The following is a 24,687-nucleotide window of genomic DNA, read 5'->3' on the forward strand; positions in this document are numbered from 1 at the left end:
GGCATTCGGATCCTGCTGAATAGCCCATGAGAGTATTTCAGGCATGGAAAGCCCAGACACTCTGTCAAAAACAAAACAAAACAAAACAGCACCTAAATGAAAGATCTCCGGGAATGAGATCCCAGTGGAAAGAATGGGGCCATCAAAGGAGGAGGCACCTTTCTCTGAAGGGAGGAGAGAACTTCCACTTTGACTATGACGTTGTCTAAATATGATCACAGTCGGTGAACTCAAAAGGCTTCCATAGCCTTGGAAACTCAGGACAGGAGTGTCAATTTGTTAAGTCAACAACAGGAGTCACTGTGCACTTACTCCTCATGAAGGATCTCTGTCCTTAATGTGCTGTACATTGTGATTTAATGCTATAACTAGTACTCAAACAGTATTTTTCACTTTGTGTTTCTATGTGGGTGCAAACTGTTGAAATCTTTACTTAATATATACCAAACTGATCTTCTGTATATAAAATAATTGAAAATGAACCTTGATGTGAATGGAAGGGGAGAGGGAGTGGGAAAGGGGAGGGTTGCGGGTGGGAGGGAAGTTATGGGGGGGAAAGCCATTGTAATCCATAAGCTGTGCTTTGGAAATTTATATTTATTAAATAAAGTTAAAAAAATAAATAAATGAAAAAAAAAGAAAATGAGGATGCAGAAGTGTAGCTAACTAGGCAGCAGAGACTGTTAGGGCAGGGCAGAGGTGAGGTTTGTTATCTTTCAGGACAGTAGCATAAAGATTTTTACCTCTTTAAATATATATATTTGTAAAGAATTTTTAGAATTGAACACTTCAGGGGCCGGTGCCGTGGCACACTAGGTTAATCCTCTACATGCGGCACCGGTACCCTATATGGGCACCGATTCTGGTCCCTGCTGCTCCACTTCCAGTCTAGCTCTCTGCTATGGCCTGGGAAAGCAGGGGAAGATGACCCAAGTCCTTGGGCCCCTGCACCCACGTGGGAGACCCTGAAGAAGATCCTGGCTCTGGATTGGCGCAGCTCCGACCATTGTGGCCATTTGGGGGGTGAGCCAATGGAAAAGGAAGACCTTTCTCTCTGTCTCTCCCTCACACTGTCTGTAATTCTATCTCTCAATAAATACATAAATAAAATCTTAAAAAAAAAGTGAACACTTGAAAAACATCCACTCTCCACATGCTTGCTTTCTGACTGCCACACTATGAATTTTTACCAAACTTAGGTTTTGCAGATCCCCTTGTCTTCATTTGTGTCCGCTTGGTGGGGCTGGAATTTACTGACTACTATTACATTTTGTTAGTTTCTCTGTACCTTTTAAATTGTTCTTCTTTTATATATATATCCTTTTTTTTTTTTCCTTTTTGGTGGTTTGTACATTCATTTTGGCTTTCAATCATTCACTGTGATTTTATCATTCTGTAATGTCTTAGTATTTTTTACCTTATTTTTTTCTGAAATTAATATTGCACCCTGCAGTGTTCTGCTTGCTTCATTGAAGAAAAAGACTTTTTATTCATATTGCAACCATCTATGCGGGCATACCAATTAGCTTATGTTATTCACAGATAATTTTAAATGTTACTTATTTTAAAAAAGCTTTAAAAAAAGACCTCAGCTTGAGATTTGCCTTCAAGTTATTATTCATTGTGCAGAAATCCCAAAGTTCTGGGCAGATGTTTCTGCTGACTTATCCCCAGAGAAAGCATTTGCCTAGACACTCCTTTCCTTTTGAGAGTCTTGTGATTGCCACAGGTCTTTGCACTTTTTATCACTGAATAAATCTGAAGTCCCGGCTTATAGCACTTATGTATTAGTGGGACTGCTTACAGATTTTCTTCTTTCCCCTTTTGTTTAAAGGTTAAAAAAAAAAAAAACCTATAATTTGGTTTTGGTGTCTGTTAAATTAATTGGAAATAAATGCTGTGAGTATAACTGAGGAACTTGCTTTATTCTGAAAATTGGAAGGTAAAAAATTGTTATCCTGCTTGTAAACTGGAAGGTAAACAAAGGAATTAAATAGTTATCTTGCCTTTCTGTAAAACTTGTAGCTCAGAGTAACAAATTAGGCTTAGTTGAGGGTAGAATGCCAACTGATAATTGTGATTGAACTAGGAAATTGGAAAGTCACCAGTTGTAGCCACTCATGAAGTAATTGATTCAGGGAGTGATTAATTATCAATAGTTGGAAGACCTGGATGGAAGGCTAGTGGAGGACTTAGGCTGTTACCATTTGAACGCTGTGATTAATGTTAACATCAGTAAAAGTGGGACAACCCATACCTGTGCCTCCTGGAATCACATAGTGCAAAGCACACAGCTAACTCCTATGAGGTATTGTCAAAAAAAGTGAGACTTGACTCTGAAGCTACTTTCACTATAGCAAATACAAGGGATAAAGGAGTAAGTTAAATTACAACATAAGGAGGTAAAAAATAAAAATAAAAACTTAAATCCAGAATGTAGGACATTTTATAAAGTAGCTAACCTAGTTTCTGTAAAAAGTCAGTGCTATGAAGATGGGGAGAGACTGTTCTAGATTATTAGAAAGATTATAAGAAACTTAAGAGACAGGGCTGACATTGTGGTGTAGCAGGTAAAGCTGCTACATAAAACGTCAGCAACCCATATGGCTGCTGGTTTGAATTCCTGGTGCTCCACTTCCATTCCAGCTCCCTGCTGATGGCCTGAGGAAAGCAGCAGTAGATGGCCCAAGTCCTTGGGCCCCTGCCACCCATGTGGGACACCCAGATGAAGCTCCTGGGGTGTGGCCCAGCCTTGGTTGTTGTGGCCATCTGGGAAATAAACCAGCAGATGGAAGATATAGCTCTGTCTCTCTCTGCCTTTCAAATAAATAATAATCTTTTTTTTTATTAAAAACCTTTTTTTAAAAAAGATTTATTTATTTGAAAGAGTTACACAGAGAGAGGAGAGGCAGAGAGAGACAGAGAGAGGTCTTCCATCCGCTGGTTCATCCCCAATTGGCCACAACGGCCAGAGCTGCGGCGATCCAAAGCCAGGAGCTAGGAACTTCCTCTAGGTCTCCCACGCAGGTGAAGGGGCCCAAGGACTTGGGCCATCTTCTGTTGCTTTCCCAGGCCATAGCAAGAGCTGGATCGGAAGAGGAGCAGTCGGGACTAGAACCGGCGCCCATATGGGATGCTGGTGCTTCAGGCTAGGGCTTTAACCCGCTGAGCCACAGCGCTGGCCCCAAATTAAAAACCTTCTAAATCCATGCTTATTCCCCAGGACCCAGTCTAGTCCCAGTTTTGGATGGTTTTCATCTTGGATTCAAACAAGAATAAACTAACCTCTGGACTCCAGCTTTCTCATTTATAAAATGTGAGCGTTGGTTGTGCCAGGTGATTCCCAGATTCCTTTTGTCCCTAAGTTTCTGTGTTTCTCTGCTTCCCCAACCCCTGTCTGATTTCATCAAAAGAATGAACAAGGACTAATTGATAGAATCAACTCATTTTAAAAAATGCTTTCTTTTTAAAAAACATGTGAATTGAAAGGTGACGATGTATCTTTATGGGGTATAGTGTGATGTACACGTATACAGTGTACTCAGGAGGTTTATGTTATCCTTCACCCCAGGTAGTCACTCTGGGCATCTTGCTTTCCAGGCTGACCTGGGGGAAAAAGGCAACAAAAAGATTAGGTTTATCAGAAGATAGAACTGCATAAGTCTTGCTGATTCTTCAAAATCTTTTCAAAATACTCAGCTTCTAAAATGACCCTTCTACCTTATTTTCAGTTGTCACTTCACTCTGGCCATACTGACCTCAGGCAGTTAGAGTGGTCCCAGAAAAATCAGAGGCAGAAGCATAACAGGGAGGAGCCCCAAGAGGTCCATCCAGGGTGTAGCAGTAAGCTCAGTGAATGAGGTGGCTGACGTCTCAATCCAAGATTTGTAGAAACTAATGTTTGTATATATTCCAGGCTCGTTGGTTTGAATGCAGTTTGTTCCCCAGGTCACAATTCCTGCCAGGACCCAGAAATCATCAACTTGACACATCAGAGGGTCTCCTCTGTTGCCCTGAAGGGAAAAGGAAAGTTGGCTAGTTAGTGCAGGGGCAAAGGAAAGGAGCTAGAGCCTCTGAATACACTCTTGGGTTCACCCAGGGACTCTGAAAATAGAAGATGTGGTAGAAGGATCCAGGGGAATGGAAGGGCTACAAAGGGTACCCTAGAAATAAATTCTTACGATACACTGATCCCTGTGTTTCACTGGGATTAGGGAGCAAATCGTGGCTTCACTGATGATGGACTCATTTCCATTCGTCAAGTTTGCATTTTGGTGGTAGTTATTGCATGTCTGCAGATCCATGAGAAGCACTCTCAGCTCCTTTAGAGTATAAGATGCCTTAGTATCTGTAGGAACAGGAAGAGTAAGCACTGTCTTAAAGAATTAGAAAGCAGTTTTTAGTGACTTTGTGAGTCTTTATGAATACAGATATTTTTGACCGCTGATTTTCAGAGACAGCTAGCATTTCAAATGTTCTGTCCCCATGTTAGGTGGCATCCTGATTTCTGGTTTGGGAAGTAGCCTAAAGAGTAAGTTCCTTGACTCTTTGCAAGGCTAAAGGCAGTTGCCATTCCTCAAGTGGCACAAATTAATAACAGAATAATCTTGTGATCCAGAAAACATGAAACAATGAATGATACAGATTAAAGTGCTTGTCTTTAAGAAAAATTAAAGCAGTTAATACAGGAATGAATCTCTGTTCTACTTGTAAATCTGACCAACTACCTTGGACTGGGTGGACTTACTTTCCTGAACATGCTTCATTTCTGCTTCCCATACCCAGTTGCTGACACCTACTCCATCCAGGTGCACAAGGAGCACTATATTACTCCTCAGACTGAGCAGAACTGTTCTCTCTTCAGTGCCCTGTCCTACTTGCTGCCAAGGTCTTTGCATTATTGCTAAGCAAGAACTAAATCAGGTATAAATAAAGAGGTTATAGCAAGAAATATGAATGAGGGGCTGGCATAGTAGCATCGTATGTAAAGTACTGCCCCACTTCTAGGATGGCCCAAGTGTTTGGGCCCCTGCCACCTATGTGGGGGACCCAGAATAAGCTCCTGGCTTTGGCCTGGCCCAGCCCTGGTTTTGGGGCCATCTGGGGAGTGAACCAGCAGATAGAAGGTGTCTCTCTCTCTCTCTCTCGGTGTATACTTTTCTCTCTGTAACTCTTTCAAATAAATAAATTTTTTTTAAGTACAGATGAAGCAAAGGGTCAAGAAGAATTTAAAGTCTGTGGTACCCCAAAGTAATTGCCCTGAGACTGCAAAATCTGGTGGTAGGGGTGGAATAATGAGTAGGGGAAGAAAATGTCAGTTGAAGAAATAGAAGTGAAAAAAATCTGCTTAGGCTCACGTTGATATGTCCCAGAATAGCTCCATCCAATCACCCAGCAGGAGGATGTATTCTTTAGCTGGACCTCAGATGAGGGGAGGCAGATAGGCAGGACAACAGGACCAAAAGAAACTGGGTAGGCCAGTTCTACTACAGCAGGAGCACCAAATTTGTTTCCTTGGTAGTCAGGATGGGTGATAATCCGGGACACAGGAATTATCGTCATTCTGGGGTCTGGGAGGCCAATGATCTGAAGTGACCCCACCAATACACTGTATTTTGTGACATCCATTGACCTGAGAAGAGAACAAGTACCATGGATTTTTAGTGATTCTACCATGGAGTATCACAGCAGAGCTCATTGTTCTGAAAATTGCATTTTTCCTTTAGTTCTTCCTAAGCTTTCACCAAGTATTGGGCCTCTCTTGAGAATGTGAGACTAAGATAGGCGTGATCTGGCCTGTATAGGACTGTGTTCTTAAGGGAGAGGTGTGTGTATGTGTGCATGCGTGTATGTATGAAGGAGAGGAGAGAGCAAGACAAGCAACAGACAAGTAAACAGACAAGTACAGTCCAAAATCTAAAATTGTGATAAATGTTATAAGGAAAACCCAGGATTTGAGGATAGTAAAACAAAAGGGAGTTTGAGTGATCAGTGAAGAGGTAACTTTTCAACTGAGTTACAAAAGGTGAGAGTCTGTTATACGAAGAGATAAAAGGAAAGCATTCCAGATAGAGAGAATAGAGTATGCAAAGGCCCTGAAGGTGCCTGGAAGTGGCAGTTTATCTTTGGAAATTGAATGAAAAACTGCGATGAGGTTGGAAAAGTGAACAAATACCTGGTGATGGATGGGTTATTTGCCACAGTGAGGTATCTAGGTTTTATTCCTGGCACCTACCTACCTGGCAGTCATTGGAGAATTTGAAGGAGGAAGTGACATGATATCACTTTTTTTTTTTTTTTAAGATTTATTCTATTTATTTGAAAGGCAGAATTAGAGAGGGAGAAAGAGAAATTGATCTTCTGTCCATTGGTTCACTCCCCAAATGGCCTCAGTGGTTGGGGCTGGGCTAGGCTGAAGCCATGAGCTTGGGACTCCATCTGGCTTTCCCACGTGGGTGACAGGGACTTCACAGGGACTTGGGTCATCTTCTGCTGCCTTGTCAGGTGCATTAGCAGGGTGCTAGATCAGAAGTGGAGCACTCAGGACTTGAACCATTGCTCATATGGGATGCCAGTATTGCAGATGGAACTTTAATCCATTAAACGTCAATGCTGGCCCCCATTATTTGACTTCTGATTTTTAAAAATACCACTTTTTGAGGGGTGCACATTTAGCCTAGCAATTGAGATGCCTGTTAAGATACCTGCATCCCATATTGGAATGCCTGGGTTCAATACCTGGCTCCTGCTCCTGATTCCAGCTTCCTGCTAATGTGGACCCTGGAAGACAGCCACAATAACTCCAGTGATAGAGTTCCTGCCACCCATGTGAAAGACCTGGATTCCGTTCCTGGCTCCTGACTTTAGCCCAGCTACAGCTCTGCCTGCTGTGGATATCTGGGGACTAAACCAGCAAATGAGAATGAGTTCTCTTGCTCTCTCTACTTTTCAAATAATAAATAATTTTTAAAAACCACTTTCTTGTGTGTGGATGAAAATAACAAAGCCTGTTATTGCAGTGCAGGGGCAGCTATGCTAGAGTCAAAGTATATTTTTAAGTAGTATTAACACGACTGCTATATGCATTGGATGTGGAAGATGAGGGGAAGTGAAATATATTCTGGCTTGAGCAGCTAATTGTATTAATGAGTGAGATCAGGAAGACAGAAGTAGATTGGGGGACAGTAGTGGTGGGGAAAAATGTAGCTCTCTTTGGGCCATGTTCCCTTGAGCTGTGTTAGACTCCAAATGGAAACACATCAGGATTAGGATTTACGGCTAGAGATGAGGTTTGATTGTTATCAGCAAATGTGTGACATTTAAACCATGAGAAATGTTTAAATTCACCTAGGGAGTGTAAAGAGGGCTCCTGGTCTGTGCATCCGGAGTGATGTGAAGATGTGGGCCTGCTGTAAGGTAATGGCCCTCTCTGGGGAATATCTCCTGGGTAGAGGCTTAAATGGAGGAGAAATGAGTGAGGAAATACAGCTATTTAAAGGTACGCATTTCAGTCAAGGTGATTGTCAATTATGAAGAAGCCTGAAGTCTGAGAGTAGTTGTTGAACTGAAAGCCGAGGTAGGAAATAAGTTTCGACTGTTAGAACCCCCTCCTCAACCTTAGTGCAGGAACTGCAGGCACCCTAGTCCCCTGATGGTGCCCTCTGCAGTAAGGTCAGCACTCACCAGAAACAGCTTGCCATGGTCAGCACCCACTGCTGGGAGATGAGAGTGGCCGAGCAGATGTGAAGCGAGCCCCGGCGGATGCTGACCTGCCAGGGCCACTGGCCCACGTTGGCCTCTCGACCTGAGGCGATTCCAGATGTGACTGCGGGCCGCCCACAGACTGCCAACGAAGAGGAGAAAGGCCTGGAAGCCTGCCCCGGGCTCCTGCCCCTCTTTCCCCAGCCCTCTGGCCCACCCGTCCCTGCTCATCTCCCAAACTGGAAGATTCCCCTCCCTTCTGGAGCCATCCAGGCATGCTGCCTCTGGCCGGAGTGCCTTACTTGACTCCAGCAGATTGCTTGGTTTTTCCTCATCTGCACCTGGAGAGAGAGGGGGACACGTGGAGGTGTTCTTGACTGATTCTTGCTGAGCTGGAGGGCCCTGAGGAGCCTTCCGGGGCTGAAGCGCCTTTCCCTGCTGAGGTTTACCTCACCCTCACCTGAGATCCCCAGCAGAAGGAGCAGCAGGAAGGCACTGGCGGCAGGGCCCATAGCTCCTCCGGAACAACACTTTGTTCTTGGACTCAGACCCCCCAGGGAGAGACCAGCAGGGAGCAGCTGGGGAGGAGGCTGCAGGAGCCGCTTCCACCTCACACTTCTCTCCTGTGGGCTCTTCCCCCTCAGATACTGAAGGGATCAAACAAGAAGTACTGCTCCTGGGAGCCAGGGGGAGGCCTTGAGGCTGGAGCCTCCTAGTGTCCTGGAAGAGCAGGGTGTCGGGTTTCTGCCTGCAGGGTGGGGTGAGAGAGGTGGAAGAGGAGCAGGCTGGGAGTGGGCTCTGGAAGGGCTCCCTCAGCATGCAGGGTCCCTGCTGGGAGTGGGGTGGGGGGGTTCGGAGGGGAGTCTAGGTTCACAGACCTCCCTCTGTGCCCCTGCCCCATCTCAGGAACCTGCTCCAGTTTGTGCCTGTCTGATTCCACCCTGACCAGTGGTAAACCAACCTGGGGCAGATCCCTGAACCTGGATCACAAAAGGCTGTGCAGACTGGCTGCCTCCGGGCTTTGGCCTTTGGAATGGTTAGAGGACTCAGAAAATCAAGAGGAAATAGCCAGTTGGTTGGCTGATCAGTGATTTCTTTCTTTCCCGCAGCTTCTACCAGTTGTAATCTGGTTTTTGCCTTCCTTAAATAGCAGATATCCCATTCTCTCCCCTGCCCTGCCCTACCTCCCCCCCAACTTTCACTTCCTCTCCCCCTCCTCCCTCACTCCCTCTACCCCCTCCCCTCTCTCCTTCTCCCTCTCCCTCCCTTTCTCCCTCTCTCTCCCACTTCCTCCTCTCCCACCTCCCTCCCTCCCCCTCCCCCTCCCATCTCTCCTCCCACCTCCCTCCCTCCCCCTCCACTCTCTCCTTCTCCCTCCCTCCCTCTCTCCCTCTCTCCCACTTCCTCCTCTCCCATCTCCCTCCCTCCCCCTCCCATCTCTGCCTCCCTCCCTCTCTCCCCTCCCCCTCCCTTCTCTCCCTCTCTCTCCCTCCCTCCCTCTCTCCCTCTTCCTCCCTTCCTCTCCCTCCTTCTCTTCCTCTCTTCCCCTCCCTCTGTTCCTCTCTCCCACTCCCTCTCTTTCTTCCTCTCTCCCTGCTTCCCTCCCTCTCGCTATCTCTCCCCCCTCACCAACATCTTCCCTTTCAAATGAACTTTTTTTTTTTTAAGATTTTACTTTATTTATTTGAAAGACAGAGTTAAGCAGAGAGGAAGAGACAGAGAGAGAGGTCTTCATCCGCTGGTTCACTCCCCAGATGGCCGCAACAGCTGGAGCTGTGCTGATCTGAAGCCAGGAGCCAGGAGCTTCCTCCAGGTTTCCCCATGGGTGCAGGGGCCCAAGGACTTGGGCCATCTTCCACTGCTTTCCCAGGCCATAGTAGAGAGCTGGATCGGGAGAGGAGCAGCTGGGACTAGGGACTAGAACTGACACCCATATGGGCTGCCGGCACTTCAGGCCAGGTCTTTAACCTGCTCCACCACAGCGCCGGCCCCCTCAAATAAACTTTTTAAGAAAATACTCTAGTGGGAGAGAGATGGGTAAGGAAATAACTCAGGTGGTTTTTATGTATAATTTATAGTGTATTCACTATGGGGTATAGGGGACCATGAAAGCTAAATGAAAGAGCGTTTGTGTGTATCACAAGTCATTTGGCCTCATTCCTGCCTCTCCCATCATTGGCTTTGAGCACTTTTGAACTTAGAAAAGGCACATATCTTAGCCCTGAGCAAATGTTGCTGAGCAATTGTGGGTTGCCATTTTTAATTACATGATGACAGAGCAGTTATTGAGACTCTTTAATGTTTCAGAACCAGTGCTTGGGCACAGGAGGGCGTCATAGTTACATAAAATAAACTGGGTTAGAAAGCTTGTAGAAAAAAAAAGGGAAGATTATATCAGAGAACTTGAAGTTCTTGGAAAAATAAAATTAGAAGTTTATTTTGTTGTAAAAAAGTTTGAACTTCATGCATAGTTTTTTTTTTTTTTTTTTTGGAAAGACTTATTTTTTATTTATTTGAAAGGCAGAGTGACAGAGAGAGGGAGAGACAGAGCTTCCATCCACTGAGTCACTCCCCAAATGACCCCAATGGCTTGGGCTGGGCCAATCTGGGGCTAGGAACCAGGAACTCCCCCAGGTCTGCCATGCGGGTGGGAGGAGCCCAAGCACTTGAGCCATCTTCTGCTGGCTTCCCAGGCTTATTAGCAGGGAGCTGTAACAGAGAGAGGGAGAGGCAGAGAGAGAGAGAGATCTTCCATCCACTGGTTCACCTTTCGGATGGCCACAATGGCCGGTGTCGTGGCATAGCAGGTAAAGCCACTGCCTTCAATGTCAGCATCCCTTATGGGCTCTGATTCAAGTCCAGCTACTCCACTTTCAATCCAGCTTCCTGCTAATGTGCCTGGAAGAAGCAGCAGAAGATGACCTGAGTACTTGGGTTCCTGCACACACATAGGAGACTTGGAAGAAGCTCCTGGCTCCTGGGTTCAGATTGGCCCTGCCCCGGCCATTGTGGCCATCTGGGAGGTAAACCAACAGGTGGAAGATCTCTCTCTGTAACTCTGACTTTCAAATAAATAAATAAATTTTTAAAAAAGTAGAGTAAAGAGGCATCTTCTCTGAGTTCTATCAGATACCACAGTTCCCAGCTGTGCTTTGGTGAGGTCTATATTCTCTAGATGACAATGGACTGTCTTGACATTTTGTGTGAACCAAGGAGCTAGCATGTATCTATGAGCCCATCTTTGCTGTACCTGGTGTTTTACACTGGACAAAGGCCTGTGAGAAGACAATTCTAGAGCCAAATAAGGAGTCAGAAATCTCAAGATAACAAGCCACATTGTTCCCCATTTAGAAGGGAATGTATTGGGCTTTAGAATAGAAACCAAAAATAATTTTGGCCACAAGTTGCAATAATCTGGACAGGAGGTGTTGGCGAATTTGAATCAGGGCTATAGAGAAGTGGCAGTTTCGCTCCCCCTCTTCGCGGAGGAACGACACAGGACCCTGTGCTGTTCTTTTGTCTGCTCGGCCCTCCCCGGGTTTGCTGCTGGTTCTTCCCGGGTTGGCTACCGTCCCTTCCACCTCCGTGGAAGGGCGGTTCCCCCTGCCACTTTCCCCACTTCCGCGGGGGAGCGGCACACCGCCGGCCGGCTCTCTCGGGGGCTGCTCAGGTGTTCCTTCAGATAGATGTTCCTGGTGCATGTTGTCTCTCTCCTCCTTTATAGTCCTCTTCCACCAATCCCAACTCTGCTACCCACACGCCGAGCACACTGCTCTCCTCCAATCAGGAGCAAGATCAGCTCCTGCAGCTCAATCAAATTGGCGAGAGGCAGCTGTGTAGAAGCTGTTACTCCCTTCTCAGCGCCATATTGTGGGAGAGCAGATGCGTAGAATAAGTCTTAATTCCAGTAACTTAGTCTAGTCCGAGTTGCTCCCCACATGGCAGATTCTGGTTTATTTTGAAGGTAGAGCCGACAGGACTCTATGGATTTTATGTGGGTATGAAAGAGGGGAGTCAATCACGATTCCAGGGTTTTGGGTCTGAACCCGTGGACGGATGGAATTATTTACTGAAATGTGGCACACTGTAGAAGGAGCAGGTTTCTGGAGGATGGATAAGTAGTTCATTCATAAACATGTTACGACGCTTGATAGATGACCAAATGGAGATGTCTAGGAGACAGGTGGATGTATGAATCTGGAATCTAGGAGATAGGCCTGTACTGGAGCTAGATTTTAGTGTCATCAGCATATCATAGTATTTAAAGTCGTTAAGACAAGATAACGTCTCCTAGGGAGTGAATGTAAACAAAGCTCACTATGAGTTCTTTTTTTTTATTTTTATTTTTTTTAATATTTTTGACAGGCAGAGTGGACAGTGAGAGAGAGAGACAGAGAGAAAGGTCTTCCTTTGCCGTTGGTTCACCCTCCAATGGCCGCCGCGGCTGGTGCGCTGCGGCCGGCGCACTGCGCTGATCCGATGGCAGGAGCCAGGTATTTATCCTGGTCTCCCATGGGGTGCAGGGCCCAAGTACTTGGGCCATCCTCCACTGCACTCCCTGGCCACAGCAGAGAGCTGGCCTGGAAGAGGGGCAACCAGGACAGAATCCGGTGCCCCGACCGGGACTAGAAGCCGGTGTGCTGGCACCACAAGGCGGAGGATTAGCCTAGTGAGCCGTGGCGCCGGTCTCACTATGAGTTCTAAAGACTGATCCCACCAAATGCTAGTCAGTAAATGCAGCAGTAGTAGAAGTCTTTTGCTTATTTCTGTTTTCTCAGTGGAATACAGAAATTATCCATTGGAAGTAAAAATGAGAGTGGAAGTGTTGAGGATTTGAAGAAAAGGGACCAACTAGTCCAATAGGAGTATGGAAGATGAATGGACTAAGGAACTAATAATCTGACTGCTGCACACATAAGGACCCATTTAATTTAAGAGTGAAATTGGCATTGGTGTGTGTTCAGCAACATGAGTGGGGACATGGAGAGAGCAGAGAGTTGCCTACAACCAGCATGAGGTTTTCTGCCATTGTTATGGAGGGGAACATGCAGAAGAGCTATTATAATTATAAAGCATGAACTTGGATTGGGAAAGAGGAAAGTAATGAATAAGGTTAAATCATTGAATTATAAATACTAATGTGGTTAAAAATTAATAGAACTGGCATTCTTAGAGGTTCAAGAAAAATGGATTGGATGTGTAAAATTGAGATGATGGAGAAGATTAGTTATTGGTGATAACAAGGTCGGCAAGACCATGGGAGTAATGCCTGAGGTTTGGGGACAGATCATTTAATCCTGGAAGCAGATTATGATGGAAAGGGCTTTTTAGGATTTTCTGTCTTGGAAACTGGAGACTGAAATGAATCCGTCAGTCAGCAGTCTTTGTTGAATGATCAAGTGATGATTTATACAGCCATACTGTAATTTTTTGGGCAAAAGTTTTCCATTTGATTGACAGACATGCCGGGAAACTTTTAGGGTTCATGCACATACAGCTAGAGCTGAATGCCCTTCCTTTCCACTGTGAAAAGAAACTTGATAATTAATAGTTATTAAAATATTAATAGCCCTGACCCCCATTCTGCTGCCTGCTGGGTACAATATATGGTTGAGTTTTTTCTTTACAGTTATTGACAAAGTTTAAACAGTAGAGCAGGGGCCAGCGCCGTGGCTCACTTGGCTGATCCTCTGCCTGCGGCGCCGGCATCGCATATGGGCACAGGATTCTAGCCCCGGCTGCTCCTCTTCCAGTCCGGCTCTCTGTTGTGGCCCAGGAAGGCAGTGGAGGATGGCCCAAGTGCTTGGGTGCCTGCACCCTCGTGGGAGACCGGGAGGAAGCACCTGGCTCCTTGTCGCTCCCCCTCTTCGAGGAGGAACGACACAGGACCCTGCGCTGTTCTTTTGTCTGCTCGGCCCTCCCCGGGTTTGCTGCTGGTTCTTACAGGGTTGGCTACCGACCCTTCCACCTCCATGGAAGGGCGGTTCCCCCTGCCACTTTCCCCACTTCCGCGGGGGAGCGGCACACCGCCGGCCGGCTCTCTCGGGGGCTGCTCAGGTGTTCCTTCAGATAGATGTTCCTGGTGCATGTTGTCTCTCTCCTCCTTTATAGTCCTCTTCCACCAATCCCAACTCTGCTACCCACACACCGAGTACGCTGCTCTCCTCCAATCAGGAGCAGGTCCTACAGTTTATTGGTTGAACTGGAGGCAGCTGTGTAGAAGCTGTTACTCCCTTCTCAGCGCCATATTGTGGGAGAGCAGATGCATAGAATAAGTCTTAATTCCAGTAACAGTCTAGTCCAAGTTGCTCCCCACAGCTCCTGGCTTCGGATCGGTGTAGCTCTGGCTGTAGCAGCCACTTGGGGGGGTGAACCAACGGAAGGAAGACCTTTCTCTCTCTCTCACTGTCTATAACGCTGTCAAATAAATTAAAAAAAAATAAAGAGTATGAAATATGTATGAAATAACATAGAAAATTTCCTTTCTCATCATCTCCACTGCTAGAAATTCTTGGATTGTTTATGAGCATGATTCCAGATGTCTTACTCCCTGTCTTTCCTTCTACTCACTTAAACACACACACACATGCACACACACACATGCACACACACATGCACACACACTTCAAAAAGCTTGTATAAAAATGGAATAAAAAGATTTATTTTGATACAAAAATTTTGAAATCTGCATAGCTTTTCCATAATAGGCATTTTCCACAAACTTTTTGAAGGCCCCCTGTATGTCTGTGTATTTGTGTGTCGTTTAAATACATATGTGTGTGAAGGCACAGCCCACAGAACTTGATGATGGATTTGATTTGACTCCAGGGTTTTTGGCCTGAGTATGGAGATGGGATGACACTATCAGAAAAAAGAGTGAAGTATTCTTTGTGCCATTCTGTTTACAACTTTTTCCATGCCAGTACATAAAGACCTGGATACTGTTCTTTAGAACAGCTATATTGCATTGCATTTACAGAAGTAGCTTAACTTTAGTTTTCATTTTCTATGTATTTGAAAGACAGAGTTTCCATCTGCTGGTTCACTTCCCAAATACCCACAATGGCCAGGACTGAGCCAAGATGAAGCTGGGAGCTAGGAATTCAGTCCAGGTCAACCATGTTGATTTCAGGGACCCAACTACTACTGCCTTCCTGGGTACACATTAGCAGGAAGCTGGAATCAGGAGTGGAGCCAGATCTCAAACCCAGGCACTCTAGTATGGGATTCAGATGTTCCAAATGGCATCTTTTTTTTTTTTTTTTTTTTTTTTTTTTTTTTTTTTTTTTTTTTTTGGACAGGCAGAGTGGATAGTGAGAGAGAGAGAGAGAGAGAGAGAAAGGTCTTCCTTTGCCGTTGGTTCACCCTCCAATGGCCGCCGCGGCCGGCGCGCTGCGGCCGGCGCACCGCGCTGATCCGATGCCAGGAGCCAGGAGCCAGGTGCTTTTCCTGGTCTCCCATGGGGTGCAGGGCCCAAGCACCTGGGCCATCCTCCACTGCACTCCCTGGCCACAGCAGAGGGCTGGCCTGGAAGAGGGGCAACCGGGACAGAATCCGGCGCCCCGACCGGGACTAGAACCCGGTGTGCCGGCGCCGCTAGGCGGAGGATTAGCCTAGTGAGCCGCGGCGCCGGCCTCAAATGGCATCTTTAACTGCTACCCCAAATGCCTACCTGGTAACAAGACCTTAAAGCCATGTCCATTTTGATGGAAATAGATTTTCTTTATTTTTTTTCTTGTATCACATTGAGCATATGTGCATTTAATTACCTCTCATGCTTTTTTGTGCAGTTGTTTTGCTGTGAATTGTTTTTTTAAAACTTTTATTTAATAAATATAAATTTCAAAAGTACAACTTTTGGATTATAGCGGCTTTTCCCCCCTTAACCTCCCTCCCACTCACAACCCTCCCATCTTCCACTCCCTGTCCCACCCATTCTTCATCAAGATTCATTTTCAGTTATCTTTATATACAGAAGATCAACTTGGTATATACAAAGTAAAGATTTCAACAGTTTGCACCCACACAGACACACAAAGTAAAAAGTACTGTTTGAGTAGTAGTTATATCATTAATTCACATAGTACAACACATTAAGAACAGAGATCCTATATGGGGAGCAAGTGTACAGTGACTCCTGTTGTTGATTTAACAATTGACAGTCTTATTTATAATGTCAGTAATCACCCGAGGCTCTTGTCATGAGCTGCCAAGCCTATGGATGCCTCTTGAGTTTACAAACTCTGACCTTATTTAGACAAAGCCATAATCAAAGTGGAAGTTCTCTCCTCCCTTCAGAGAAAGGTACCTCCTCCTTTGATGGCCCCGTTCTTTGCATCTTTGCACCTGGATCTCACAGAGATTTTTTTTTTTTTGCCAGAGTGTCTTGGCTTTCCATGCCTGAAATACTCTCATGGGCTTTTTCGCTGGATCCTAATGCCGTAAGGGCTGATTCTGAGGCCAAAGTGCTATTTAGGTCATCTGCCATTCTATGAGTCTGCTATGTATCCCGCTTCCCATGTTGGATTGTTCTCTTTTTTAAATTCTATCAGTTATTATTAGCAGACACTAGTCTTGTTTATGTGATCCCTTTGACACTTAATCCTATCATTATGATCAGTTATGAACTGAAACTGATCACTTGGACTAGTAAGATGGCATTGGTACATGCCACTTTGATGGGATTGATTTGGAACCCCTGGCATGTTTCTAGCTCTACCATTAGGGGTAAGTCCGAGTGAGCATGTGCCAAACTGTACCTCTCCTCCCTCTCTTATTCCCACTCTTATATTTAACAAGGATCACTTTTCAATTAAATTTAAACACCTAAGAATAATTGTGTGTTAAAGAGTTCAACCAATGCTATTAAGTAGAATAAAAAAAAAAAAAACACTAAAAGGAATAAAATAGTAAGTTGTTCCTCAACAGGCAGGACAAGGGCTGATCAAGTCATTGTTTCTCATAGTGTCTGTTTCACTTCTGTAGGTTTCCTTTTAGATGTTCAATTAGTTGTCACCGATCAGGGAGAACATATGATATTTGTCCCTTTGCGACCGGCTTATTTCACTCAGCATGATGTTTTCCAGATTCCTCCATTTTGTTGCAAATGACCGGATTTCATTGTTTTTACTGCTGTATAGTATTCTATAGAGTACATATCCCATAATTTCTTTATCCAGTTTACTGTTGATGGGCATTTAGGTTGATTCCATGTCCTAGCTATTGTGAATTCAGCTGCAATAAACACTGAGATGCAGAAAGCTCTTTTATTTGCCAATTTAATTTCCTTTGGGTAAATTCCAAGGAGTGGGATAGCTGGGTCATATGGTAGGGTTATATTCAGGTTTCTGAGGAATCTCCAAACTGACTTCCACAGTGGCTTTACCATTTTGCTTTCCCGCCAACAGTGGATTAGGGTACCTTTTCCCCGTATCCTCAGCAGCATTTGTTGTATGTTTATTTCTGTATGTAAGCCATTCTAACCTCATTGTGGTTTTGATTTGCATTTCCCTGATGGCTAGTAATACTGAGCATGTTTTCATGTGTCTGTTGGCCATTTGGCTTTCCTCTTTTGAAAATGTCTATTTAGGTCCTTGGCCTGTGAATTGCTTTTATGTGGAATTATTAAAGAAAAGATTATGCATTTAATGTTTGATCTCTGTTGCCAAATCATCTTTCAAAAAGATACTGTCCTTTTTCCCACCACCTCATTCACACTGATTATTTATCTGTACTCTTTCCCTCCATTTTGGCCAATCTGATAGGACCATTAGGATAAAATATTTTTATTTTTATTTTATTTTTTAAATTAAAAAAAATTATTTGAAAGAGTTACAGAGAGAGGGAAAGCCAGAGAGAGAGAGAGGCCTTCCATCTGCTGGTTCACTCCCCAAATGACTGCAACATCCAGAGCTGGGCTGATCGGAAGCCAGGAACCAGGAGCTTCTTTTGGGTCTCCCACACAGGTGCAGGGGCCCAAGCACTTGATCCATCTTCTACTGCTTTCTCAGGCCATAGAGGAGAGTTGGTTCAGAAGTGGAGCAGCCAGGACTCAAACTGGTACCCATATGGGATGCTGGTGCTGCAGGCTGGGGCTTTAACCTGCTGTGCCACAGCACTGTCCCCTAGGAGAAAATATTTTAACCAAAGTGTAAGGCACTAATTTGGAGGGAAAACTGGAATTGGGGAATAGAAAAGTAACAAGAACTTTCATTCTTATTTCTTATGTAGAGGATGGTATCTTAATGCTCCCATAAAGTTTAAGTTAGGATTTAGCTTAAATAGTTAAAGAGGAAGAGTAATAGAAATCATCAAAGTAATAAAAAGAGGACAGATCTAATTTCTGTTCTTTCATCTCTGACAATAGTTCCAAATCCTATTTTTTTTTTTTTTTTTTGCAAAGGTAAACTCAGATTTTTATCTGAGTTTAATTCTAAGTTTCTGGCAACTAAATTGGAAAGAAATTTTATATTAGCAATCAGATTTTCAGGTCTTTAAACTTTGACCTATTTTGGAAGGGGGGACCTTCCATATTTGAGATTTAATACTGCAGATTTAGTTTTAGTAATGCTATTTCAATTGTCTCATGCTTATTCTATGTAGGAACTTATGTTTATGATCTCTAGCCAGTTAAAAAGTCATGTTTCTTATTGATTTTAACTTAATACTTCTTGCAAAAAATGTTTGAAAACAGGTCATAAATATAAAGCTAGAAGAGTCAGCAAAATTCTTTTACTTGAGAAAATATCATTGAATATTGTGACTTTTATAGATACATAATGAGTGCATACCTCAGATGAAGGATAAGAACAGGCTCTGAATATATATACGAGTATATCTGTTTTCTGGATACCTCTATTGTGAGTTTGTACTTGTCAGCACAATAATTATATACCCTTGAGTGCTTTATAAGTCAGACAGTCACGGAAGTATACATCTGTTTAAATCTCAAAAACAGTTTTGCAATATGCACTTAAATGTTTTTGAGGCTCACTTTATGTCTTTGAGTAGAAGATGATAAAAGAGTAACAGATGGCCAGCAAGGATGTTGTGTTGATAAGGGAAAAACTTAATTTAGTTGTTTTAGTTTCTGAATTAAAAAATACGTTTAAATCAGTGTAAATTCATGTTAAGAAAATCGTGGGAGCATGTTTCTCCTGAAGCTTTTTGTTTCTTTTTTTGTTTCTGCGGGGGGGGGGGGGGGGGGGGGCTGCCAAGCAGGAAGAGGGAGGGAAGAGAATGAACACTACCTTGTGGTTGGTGAACCTGAGATTTGAACCCATGTGTGTGGTTTCAGAGTTCATGCTCTTTGCAGTGCTGCAAGAGTTTGCTTTCTGTTGACCTTTAGCACTGGAAGAATTTCTTAATACTCAAAGCAATTTATCCTAATAACTAGATCTAAAATTGCACTGATTGGATTATTCCTGTTTGAACATGTGAAAATATTTTCTAATTAAATTAAGTTTAAACCTGTACTTAATATTCCTTGCTGTATGGGGAGCACTTTGATGCAGGAATCAGAAATTAAATGACACTAATGCTTCCTAACTAGAGCAATCTCTATTCAATGCGAACTAAAAGTGCTGACACTTCTTAATCATATGTGCTTAATTTTAATTGTTAAATTTCTGGTCATTATGGGTAAAACACTTTGTCCATTTCAAAAATAGATTTTGTCCAGTCTCTCGTTATGAAAAATAAGAACTTTAAGAGTAAGAGTAATGTATTTAAAATGTGCAGTTTAAAAATGTTCTTGATACGAAGTAAAGACAGTTTCTGATATGTTTAGATGGCAGGGTGGTTATTATGATCATATGTTAGTATTTGTTTCTATTCCTTGCTACCAGTAGGAGTATTATGTTTACGGAAGTCTCAGTATTAAACATATGAAAATGAGACCAGTCATACTGTTGTTTTTTCTATAATTAGTTTTAATGAGCTATAAGAAAATAATACCATGTGTGCACAGTATCACAATAATTTCTTAAAGGTAAATATATTTTATGTAATATCATAATGTATACAGTATGTACAAGATTTGACTCTACCATGTTATTTGATCCATATAATATAAACATCTATTAATATTCATTAAGGTTGTAGAATTGACTGTTAAAGTGGAAAGACTGGAGATTGTGGCAGGGATTGACTGTAGGAGGGCACAAGGGATCTTTTTAGGGGATGAAAATCACCTAAAGTGATTGTAGCGATGATGATATAACTCTGTAAACTTACTAAAAATCATTGATTAAGCTGCCATCTGCAGTGCGGGCATCCGTATGGGTGCCGGTTTGAGTCCCAGTTGCTCTGCTTCTTATCCAGCTCCCTGCTAATGTGCCCAGGAAAACAGTGGAGGATGGCCCAAGTGCTTGGACCCCTGCACCCATGTGGGAGACCAGGATAAAACTCCTGGCTCCTGGCTCTGGCCTGGCCCAGCCCTGGCCGTTGCAGCCATTTGGTGAGTGAACCAGTGGATGAAAGAACTCTGTTCTCCCTCTATGTCTCTCCTTCTCATGCTGTAACTCTGACTTCCAAATAAATAAATCTTTATTTTAGAAAGCATTGAATTATATATTTCAAGCAGATAAGTTTTATGGCGTGTAATTATTCCTCAATCTAATTTTTTTACTTTTTAATTTTATATACAGAATAAATTCCATGTGTTTAATATTTACAATTTTAAGAGTGTAATGATACTTTTCACCCTTCCTTCCACCCTTCTTCCTCCTTATTATAATCTTTACAATGACATGCTTTCAGTTTACTTTATAATCAAAAGTTTAACCCTCCACTAAAGAATTGAACAAATAGGAAATAGAAAAACCATTGTTCCTCAAGAGGATAGACAAGGGCTATAAATAATAATTAAATCTCAAAATGTCAATTTTGATCATATACATTACCACAACTTTGTCTTTTTGGGACTGGGCTTGTTTCACCAAGCATAATGGTCTCCAATTGCATCAATTTTGTTGCGAAAGACAGGATTTCATTCTTTTTTATGGCTGAGTTGTAATCCATTGTGTATATATACCACAATTTCTTTTTTCCAGTCATCAGTTGATGGGCATCTGGGTTGATTTCATATCCGAGCTATTGTGAATTGAGCTGCTATAAACATTTAATAACATACAGATAATGCTTTCATATGCTGATTTCACTTCCTTTGGATAAATTCCCGGGAGTGGGATGGCTGGGTCATATGGTAGATCTATTTTCAGATTTCTGAGGAATCTCCAGACTGTCATCCATAGTAGTTGTAGTAATTTACATTGCCACCAACAGTGTATTAAGGAACCTTTTCTCCCACATCCTTACCAGCTTTTGTTATTTTTTTATTTTTTGGAAGATACCCATTCTAATTGGGAAGAGGTGAAACCTCATTGTGGTTTTTACTTGCATTTTTCTGATGGTTCAGGAACCTGAGCATCTTTTCATGGGTCTGTTGGCCATTTGGATTTCATCCTTTGAAAAATGCATGTTCATATCCTTAGTCCATCTTTTTTTTTTCAGATTTATTTATTTATTTGAAAGAGTTACACAGAGAAGAGGCAGAGAGAGAGAGAGAGAGAGAGAGAGAGGGAAGTCTTCCATCCACTGGTTTACTCCCCAATTGGCCACAATGGCCGGAGCTGTGCTGATTTGAAGCCAGGAGCCAGGAGCTTCTTCTGGGTCTCCGATGCGGGTGCAGGGGCCCAAGGACATGGGCCATCTTCTACTGCTTTCCCAGACCATAGCAGAGAGCTGGATCGGAAGAGGGGCAGCCAGGACTAGAACCGGCGCCCATATGGGATGCCGGCACCACAGGCAGAGGATTAACGCCACATTGCCGGCCCCTATTTTTGCCTTTATTGCCTGTGCTACTGGGGTCTTATCCAAGAAGTCTTTGCATATGCCAATGCCTTGCAGTGTTTCCCCTATGTTTTCCTCTAGTAATTTGATGACTTCAGGTCTTAGATTTAGATCCCTGCTCCCTTGTGAGTTGATTTTTTTTTAATAGGGTATAAGGTAGGGGTCTTGCTTCATAGTTTTGCATCCAGAGATCCAATTTTCCCAACACCATTTGTTGAAGAATGTCCTTTCTCCATGGAGTGATTTAAGCTTGTTAAGGATTAGATGGTTGTAGGTGCATAGATTAATTTCTGGGGTCTCGAATCTGCTCCATTGGTCACCATTTCTATTCTTGTGCCAGTACCAAGCTGTTTGTTAACTGCCCTGTAGTATGTCTTGAAATAATGGTTTTGTGATGCCTCCAGCCTTATTTTTATTGCTTAGGCTTGCTTTAGCTATTTGGAGTCTCTTGTCATTATATGTGAATTTAAGGTCATTTTTTTCCAGATCTGAGAAGAATTTTGATTTGGATCACATTGAATCTGTAAATTGCTTTGGATAGTATGGGTATTTTGATGATACTAATTCATCCAATCCATGATCTTCATTTCTTAGTGTTTTGTAATTTTCATTGTAGAGTTTTCATACCCGTGATTAAATTTATCCCAAGGTGTTTAGAATTTTTTGTAGCTGATGTGAATGAGGCTGATCTTACAAATTCCAATAGACTCTTAGTGAATGGAGTCTTGGTTTCCCTATGTATAGGATCATATCGCAAACAGGGATAATTTGACTTCCTCCTTCCCTGTTGTATCTCTTTGATTTCTTTTTCTTTTCTAATGGCTCTAGATAAAACTTCCAGAACTGTATTGAATAATAATGATAAGAGTGAGCATCGTTGTTTGGTTCTGGATCTTAGTGGAAACGCTGCCAGCTTTTCCCCATTCAATATAATGCTGGCTGTGGGTTTGTCATAAATTGCCTTGCTTATATTAAGGTGTGTTCTTGCTATACCCAATTTGCTTAAGGTTTTATTTTTTTAACCTTGAAAGGATGTTGTATTTTATCAAATGCTTTCTCTGCATCTATTGAGATAATCATATGAATTTTTTTAAATTGATTGTATTTATTTATTTGAGAGGTAGAGTTACAGACAGGGAGAGGGAGAGACAGAAAGGTCTTCCATCTGCTGATTCACTACCCAAATGGCCACAGCTGCTGGAGCTGAGCCAATCCAAAGCCAAGAGCCACAGTTACTTCTGGGTCTCCCATGTGGGTACAGCGGTCCAAGCACTTGGGCAGTCTTCCACTGCTTTCCCAGGCCATAAGCAGAGAGCTGGATTGGAAGAGAAGCAGCCAGGACACAAACTGGCACACATATGGGATGCCAGCACCATAGGTGGAGGCTTAGCCTACTATGCCATAGCACTGGCTCCAAAGATACGGTTTTTATTCTTTAGTTTGTTATTGTGATGTATCACATTTATTGATATCCATATGTTGAACCATACCTGCATACCAGGGACAAGTCCCAGTTGGTCCAGAAGAGTGATCTTTCTGATGTGTTGTTGGATTCAATTAGCTAGTCTTTTGTAGATTTTTGCATCTATATTCATCAGGATATTGGTTTATAGTTCTCTTTCTTTTTTGTATCTTTTTCTGGTTTTGGAAGTAAGGTGATGCTGGCCTTTTCAGAACAAGTTTGGGAGGATTCCCTCACTTTCAGTTGTTTTGAATAATTTGAGAAGAATTGCAATTAGTTCTTTAAAAGTTTGGTAGAATTAAGCAATGGAGCCATCTGGCCCTGGGGTTTTCTTTGTTAGGAACGTCTTTATTACTGATTGAATCTCTGGCTTGGTTTAGTTCTATTTAGGATTTCTGTGTCCTACGACTTAAATTTAGTATCTTGTATGTGTACAGTAATTATTACTTCTAGATTTTCCAAGTTGTTGGCATATAGGTACCTGCAATTCTGGCATCCCATAAGGGTGCTTGTTTGAGTTCCATCAGGATTTTCTATCTATAGATTTTAGAAATCTATTTGTCAGGTTTTTTTGTTTGTTTGTTTGTTTGTTTGTTTTTTTGACAGGCAGAGTGGATAGTGAGAGAGACAGAGAGAAAGGTCTTTCTTTGCCGTTGGTTCACCCTCCAATGGCCTCCACGGCCGGTGCGCTGCAGCCAGCACACCGCGCTGATCCGATGGCAGGAGCCAGGTACTTCTCCTGGTCTCCCATGGGGTGCAGGGCCCAAGCACTTGGGCCATCCTCCACTGCACTCGCTGGCCACAGCAGAGAGCTGGCCTGGAAGAGGGGCAACCGGGACAGAATCCGGCACCCCGACCGGGACTAGAACCCGGTGTGCTGGCGCCACAAGGCCGAGGATTAGCCTAGTGAGCCCCGGCGCCAGCCCCAGGGTTTTTCTATCTATGGATTTTAGAAATAGCCATATGAGGGCCGGCGCCGTGGCTCACTAGGCTAATCCTCCGCCTAGCGGCGCCGGCACACCGGGTTCTAGTCCCGGTCGGGGCGCTGGATTCTGTCCCGGTTGCCCCTCTTCCAGGCCAGCCCTCTGCTGTGGCCAGGGAGTGCAGTGGAGGATGGCCCAGGTGCTTGGGCCCTGCACCCCATGGGGAGACCAGGAAAAGCACCTGGCTCCTGGCTCTTGCCATCGGATCAGCGCGGTGCGCCGGCCGCAGCGCGCCAGCCGCGGCGGCCATTGGAGGGTGAACCAACGGCAAAAGGAAGACCTTTCTCTCTGTCTCTCTCTCTCACTATCCACTCTGCCTGTCAAAAAAAAAAAAAAAAAAAAAAAAAAAAAAAGAAATAGCCATATGAAGAGACACTTGGATAACATTTCAGTTCAGTATTGGAAAAATGTTTAATTGTTTCAAATTGATAGAGCAACTTAGGCTCTTCAGAAATGCACATTTCACTTGACATGCATCCTTTTTCCTCCCTAACTATAATATACTATAGTTGGCCCTTTAAAAATAAGCCTTGGATATACATTTAAAACTCAGTTTTAGCTGTGTTTATTGTTTGTTTATTTACAAGATAATTTTTTTTTTTTTGACAGGCAGAGTGGACAGTGAGAGAGAGAGACAGAGAGAAAGGTCTTCCTTTGCCGTTGGTTCACCCTCCAATGGCCTCCGCTGCC

General features: G+C 43.5%; 2 protein-coding genes across 16 annotated transcripts in view; one reads left to right on the forward strand and one right to left on the reverse strand.

Moving 5' to 3' along the window:
* The window catches only part of SH3D19 (SH3 domain containing 19), a 200,959-nt gene that overhangs the window by 50,095 nt on the left and 126,177 nt on the right, over positions 1-24,687 (forward strand). The window lies entirely within an intron of this gene.
* LOC103345081 (serine protease 48) lies at positions 3,406-8,378 on the reverse strand. 2 transcript variants are annotated; one of them, XM_051819394.2, is made up of 7 exons: positions 8,162-8,376; positions 8,004-8,042; positions 7,684-7,843; positions 5,358-5,632; positions 4,182-4,348; positions 3,759-4,013; positions 3,406-3,606 (listed from the first exon to the last, which is right to left on the reverse strand). In XM_051819394.2, exons 1-6 carry the CDS (start codon positions 8,211-8,213, stop codon positions 3,768-3,770), a joined length of 939 nt encoding a protein of 312 aa, XP_051675354.1. In that variant the 5' UTR covers positions 8,214-8,376; the 3' UTR covers positions 3,406-3,606; positions 3,759-3,767. The 2 variants fall into 2 exon arrangements, with proteins under 2 accessions (XP_051675354.1, XP_069903548.1); XM_070047447.1 differs by lacking the exon at positions 3,406-3,606 and having other exon boundaries at positions 3,755-4,013; positions 8,162-8,378.

Source organism: Oryctolagus cuniculus, chromosome 8 (genome assembly GCF_964237555.1).
Source record: "Oryctolagus cuniculus chromosome 8, mOryCun1.1, whole genome shotgun sequence".
Taxonomy (NCBI): Eukaryota; Metazoa; Chordata; class Mammalia; order Lagomorpha; family Leporidae; genus Oryctolagus; species Oryctolagus cuniculus.